Source organism: Sciurus carolinensis, chromosome 1 (genome assembly GCF_902686445.1).
Source record: "Sciurus carolinensis chromosome 1, mSciCar1.2, whole genome shotgun sequence".
In the NCBI taxonomy this organism is placed as follows: Eukaryota; Metazoa; Chordata; class Mammalia; order Rodentia; family Sciuridae; genus Sciurus; species Sciurus carolinensis.
Window position 1 is genome coordinate 105,789,694 of NC_062213.1, and position 6,237 is coordinate 105,795,930.

A 6,237-nucleotide genomic window follows, 5' to 3' on the forward strand; every position below is an offset into this window, starting at 1 on the left:
TCTAAGGGATATCAACCAAAAAGAATAAACACTACACTCATCCAGAAAACTGTAGCATTCTCTCCCACTTACACATAACTTCTTTTCTTTACATATTTTTGCTGGCAAAGCAAAATGAATAAAACAAGACTCACAAACCCACCATGACAACAAACAAATGATAAAACTTCACCATATTTCCTTCAGATTTTTTTTAAATGCAATATTACAAATCCAGATGAAATCGCCTTTATATCCTACCAAATTCCACCCCTTCCTTTCCTTCCCAAGAGGCAACCAATCACACGACTTGGCCTAAATTGTTTCTATACATTCATAAACCATATATGGTATTGTTTTGTGTTTTAAATTTTTATGTTAAGAATATTTGATATATTAATAACATTAAGATTTATATTATATTTATCTCTGCTTTTTTTTCACTTAACATTATTTTAGAGATCCATCCATACAGATCTAGTTCATTCATTTTAGTTGTTGTGGTCTATCAAATTTATGCCACACCTTAACATTTTTTGGAAAGTGTTTCTTGGTTTTTGTTATTAAAGAGAGTGCTGCAGGTAGAAACAATGTCCACCAATGGATGAGTGGATAAACAACTGCAGTACATGTATATATAAGAATATTATTTGCCCATAAAAAGTAATTAAATACTGATACATGCTATAATGTGAACGAACCTTGAAAACATGTTGGGCAGAAGAAGTCAGATAAAAAAAGGTCATACACTGTATGATTCCATTTATATTAAATATTCAACACAGATAAATCCATAGAGATAAAAAGCACATTCGTAGTTGCAAAGGGCTGGGGGAGGGGCAAAGGGGAATAATTGTTTCATGAGTGCAGGGGTCTCTTTTAGAGCGGTTACGTACTACATAAGTAGAGGTGAGAGTTTTACAACACAGTGAAAGCACTAAATGCCTCTGGATTATTACTTTAAAATGGTTTATTTTTCTTGAATGGTTAATTTTATGTTATATGAATTTCAACTCAATTAAAAAAATATCCTGGGCAGGGGGTGTCACTCGGTGGTAGTATGTGAGGCCTTGAGTTCAATCCCCAGCATGGCAAAAAATAAAAATAAAAACAATGCAGCAATAAACCCTTATGCCTGTGTTCAAGACACACTACAGGCATGCCTAGGTATTGAACGCTAGGTTTTAATTTCACTAGATGGTACCATATTGTTCTCTAAGCTGAGTAGTTCTTATTTCTCCTCATTTCCATCACACTTACACTTTTGGACTTTTTAATGTTTGCTAATATAATCAGTGTGAAATGGTATTTCATAGTCATTCAATACGCCCATCCTGGATGACCACTGAGGGTAAACATCTTTTCATGTGTTGACTATGATAGGTTCCTCTTCTGCAAAATACCTATTCATTCATTTCACTTCCTAAAATGCCATAAAATTATACTTATTGCACAGATAACAATGCATTTGTAGTTCTAGGATTTGAAAAATAAGGTTGGGATTTTTAAGGGTTTACATAAAAATCCATGCATTCATGCCCATCAGAATACCATACCTTGAGAAGAGGTTCACTGCCCAGCATCACAATTTTGCTGGTGAAACTAATGCTTGTTATAGATTACACGTTCCTGTTTGTTAATGGATGTTTCAAATTCTGTGGAAATTATGCTACAACCTAAGATTCATGATCCTAAGGAAAATGAAGGGTCTGGAGTCTCTGGCTTAGAACAAAGAAACACGGTCCATTTTTGTCTTATGTCTAAGAGAAGAAAGAAACAAGAATTTTACTGCATCCTCCGTCCTCCAGACAGCATAGCAAACACGCACACACATACACAAATACAGCACAGTGACAATGGCAACAGCTCTAACACACCTTGGAAAAGAGAAATAGCATAAACTAAATAGAATTATTCATATCTGAATGCCACAAATAACTCTTCCCCTAGGGAAGGCAAGTATATTTTGATAGTAAGAATTTTTCTAAGTGTTTAAAATTGTAAATCTTATTGCTTATTCATAAGTCAACTACATTTATGTAAGGCAATCTTTTTTTCATATTTTTTATGTACTTTCAAGTCACGTACGTCTGTCATCAGGGCATTTGCATCTGATCATGCTGAAGAGAAATTGACAAAACCTTCATCTATTCTGTATGTGTCTAAGAGTCGACCACAACAGAGATTCAAAACTGTGTTTGCAAGGAGTGTGCAGGAAAGTCTCTTAGCAAAGGAAACTGGATAGTGCAGTCACTTTTGATAATGTATACAATGCTATTGATAATTCAAGAGTGCAGTTAACCTAGGACCTTCAGAGTTGCTTTGGTATGTGGTTTTGTCCTCTCAGAACTTGGATGCATTTGAAGCAAAGGGAGTTAAAGAAAAAAATTATGAATAATAACAATGGTCCCCAAGGATGAAAATGTAAAAGGGACTATAAAGTTTCCATCTCTGTCCCTCTAGTTTTGTGCCTCCTGGTTGCAGTTAGTCATTATCACACCACAGATGTGAAAAGGCTGAAGCTATGGTCCCCTGCTCTATTGGAGCTGCTGTGCAGCTGGTCTGCACCTTCCCTGCTCAATGGTAAGAAAAGTTCTTTGACTTTAAAAGCAAACAAACATCAATCTCAATCTCCTTCTATTTAAGCCAATTTTGTGAAAAGGGTTTCTTACTTTTCCTCTGTTGGAGAAGAATGCCCACCCTACCAGAAAAATGAATTGATCCATGATACAACTGTGTCATAGGTCTCTCAGCACTCCCACTTTACTCTCTGCCCCCAAAAATCTCTAGCCAAAGTCTCAGTAGAGAGGTGTTTGGGGAACTCCCCTCTCATATCCAGGACTATTTTTGGTGGCCCTATGACCACTTAGATCATGAATCTCAATGGAGTAGTTAAGTCCTCACAAACATGTGGGGACTATGAAGGATTCACTCTTTCCTGAACTCCTCCATTGACACAGGTGGCCCTCCCAGGTGCCTGCCCAGCCCACACCTACAAAACAAACAGCCACTCGTTACCAAAAACACTCCAAGACCTGATCCTGGTGTGGCAAATATTGACCATATGTCAGTCAAGGTTTAGTGAACCATCATGGCTATAGGCTTGGAACTCAGTAAGCTCCAACCAAGTAGGTCAACCATAAATAAAAGGAAGAGAAACTCAACAGGTTCTGACCCAAAACCTTGGACTTTTCAGTACAACACTCTACTAAAGACAAGCTTATTCCAAGTCAGTGGATACCTGGCTAGGTTGCTAAGAGGAGGATAACACAGGAAGTGGAAGGGAGGGATAGGGAAGTGGGATGCTCAGAGAAGGAATATGTTCCTGGAATTCTTGGTTAGAACAAGAATATTCTCAAAATATACGTATATATGTATAAATGAAGATTGAATATCATGGTCGTGATTCCATTTTCTCTGTATTAAATACTTTCATGATTTAGCACAAATATTATTCCTCCACAGAAAAGTGTATTAAAACCTAAAACAAGCTTAAAAGAACTTCAAAATGCCTCATATTTATAAGCTGAAAACTTGTTCTACTACAAGAAAGAACTGTCTCCACCTATCAGGCCATCACTGGAATCATTTTATTTTTGTTCTGCTGGTGATGAAATCAACTGAACTTTCAAACATTTTAATGGAAAAAGAGAATGAAAAGTCAACCTTCACCTCCTCCCATCTTCCTGTTGAGCCACTGCCTTAGGTAAGTTTTAAGCAACTTGTGGACCACAGGTTATACCCATGATCACCCTGTACTTTCTGCAGAATAACTATCAACACATGTTAACTAGTTGCTTGCTGTCAGCCTGCCCCACCCCACCACCACTAGAAAGCCAGCCTCCTGAGGGCACCTTGATTTGTTCACCATTGCATCCCTGTGCTTAGCACCTGCAAGGCTAGCAGGTTAAATATTGGAACTGAAGGAATAAGTGACTGGCTATAGTAAGCACTAATCGAGGAATTTGAATGAAATGCCTTTAGAATATTGGAAGAAGCAACTGATGTCAAATGGGTCCTTTAAGTTGGCAATAGAGTAAACTCCTGCCTGGAAGCTAACGTGTAGTGATATTTTAGCATATGGAACCCACATTTTTAAGCTGGGATGTGCAAGTAGGTTCTGAGAATTCTATACAATAAAGAAAGGATTCCATCTGGTAACCATATATTGCAGATGGCACTATTTGGCTTATAAAATTCTCAACTCAAGGCTGGCCTTTGGGCTGAATGATCCAGCAGAACTCAGAAATAAATTCTATGCATTAAAGCCTCTGGAATAGGAAGCCCCCCGAAACCCAGAAAGGCCAGTTAAGTAGATACGGGGAACTGAAGGAGGCCACCCTAGATCCCACCTTTAGTGTGTGTGATCAGGGCGGTTTCTGTGTCCTAGGTGCCAAGGTGACAGCGCCACAGGTTAGAGTAACAATTCCCTTTCATTTTTGCAGCGTGTTTCAGGGAATGGTATTTCGCTTCCCTTACTAACCAGCGCAGGGGGTGAAGCACCTCCCCCAAACACTCCAGCCACCACCCCAGGTGGCGGGGTGGGAGGCCCGGGTGAGGCTCTGCAGCCCGCGGGCGACCTTGGCGTTGGGGGACCCAGGCCACCGCGCGGCGCCTCACCCTGCCCCGCCCTGGCGCGAGCTCCACCTCGGCGGTGAGCGGAGCGCGGGCCTCGGCGGGGCGGGCAGGGAGGGGATGCGTGGCCTCGGCCGCTCGGCCGCCAGGAGAGAAGTGGGGGCTGTCGGGGACTCACCTGCAGCAGCACCGCCAGCAGGAAGCACAAGTACATCTGGTAGATGCCCATCTCCCCCACCGCCTGGAACGCCTCCTCCACCTCCATGGTCGGGGCTGGGGAGCCGGCGCAGCCCCCGCCCCTCCGGCGCAGCGCGAGCCCGGGGTGCCGCGGAGGCGGCGGGGATCGGCGGGCGGAGGCCGGGCGCCAAGGGGCGCGCCAGCGGCTGGGACCCCGGAGCACGTTGGAGACGAGGGGCTGGTCGCCCTCCTCGCGGGCCTCCGGGCTTCCTGTCAGAAATAATTTTTTGAGAGCGATTGCTGTCTGCGTCGGCTCAAGTGAGAGGAAAGAGGAAGTGGGTGCGGCGGGAGGCGCCCTTTGGGATGGAGAAACACCGGGAGGGGCAGCATCGTGTGCGCTCCGCCGCCGGGTTCACAGGGCCGCCACGGTCGGGGGCCTGAAGTAACCAGAGAGCTTGGGGGTGGAAGGGGCGCGGAGTTCAGCCTTGGGAGAGGAGGGCTGTGCGGAATTTCCTCTCCTACTCGGTGCTGGCCCTGGGTTAAGTACACAGATACGTAAGCAAGTGATTGCGGGCCCTGAGATACACTCGCTTATATAAGTATGCATGAGGCGCAAAGTCAACAAGAGAGCTAAGAATAGTCTGTAGGGCAGGAAGTGATGGTCACCCAGCTTTGCAAAGGTAGTGTACCGGGCTCGAGAGGTAGGGAAAGACGTGGCAGGGCCCAGGAACACTGATCGCCTTCCTTAGTCGCCTTGTGCCTTCCTCTCAAGCCTGATATTTTAATCTTCTTTATAACAGCTGCATAATATTCTGTTGTCCATACAGTGACCCCGATACAATATTGAATAGAAGTGATGGTCTGGGAGTATCCTTGTCTTGCCAGCATCCTTGTTAGGCTTTGGAAATTATGCATAAATTATGATGTTTATTATAGTTTCTTGGTTGCTGCCCTTTGCTGGTCTCTTAAACACCTGGATTTAGCTTGTTCCGGGGCAGGGATGTTCTTTATTGGGGGCAGGGAGAGGGAAAGAGAAATAACACCGCTTTTACTTATTTATTTCTAGAAATGCTTGTTTAGTTTGACTGTTGTTTTTGAAATAGGCTTGTTAATAGTTTTCTGTTAGGGTTTACAAGAATCATGCTATGAGAGTATTTATGTCCCGTTTTTCATTAATATTGTTCATTTTTATTGACCCATTCTTATTAAACTTGTCTAGAAGTTTGTCTGCTCTGTTATTTTTTTAAACAACCAACTTTTGTGTTCTCTTTCTATAAAGAAATATATGAATATATTCTAATAGAATATAGTTCATGAATTACATTAATTCTTTTCATTTCCTCTTGTTACTCTGTACTCTTATAGTAGCTAAGTGACTTGAAAACTTATTTACTTTCTATATTTTTTTCAAAATAATTACATTGAAAGCTATAACCTTCTCTCTAGGTACTATTTGTCTCACTAGTTTTGTTATGTGATACTTTTGTTTAAATAGTTTTGATATTT

At 42.1% G+C, this 6,237-nt stretch overlaps 1 protein-coding gene across 3 annotated transcripts in view; it reads right to left on the reverse strand.

The window, feature by feature from the left end:
• Nucleotides 1-5,256, reverse strand: part of Slc22a15 (solute carrier family 22 member 15) — an 82,395-nt gene extending 77,139 nt beyond the window's left edge. For all 3 annotated transcript variants that reach the window (XR_007104301.1, XM_047520406.1, XM_047520396.1), the window contains exon 1: nt 4,733-5,256. Coding sequence is in view for 2 of the 3 variants with exons in the window: in XM_047520406.1 (XP_047376362.1) it covers nt 4,733-4,819 (87 nt within the window). In the remaining variant the exon portion in view is untranslated. The remainder of the gene's footprint in view (nt 1-4,732) is intronic.
• Nucleotides 5,257-6,237: the final 981 nt, after the last annotated feature.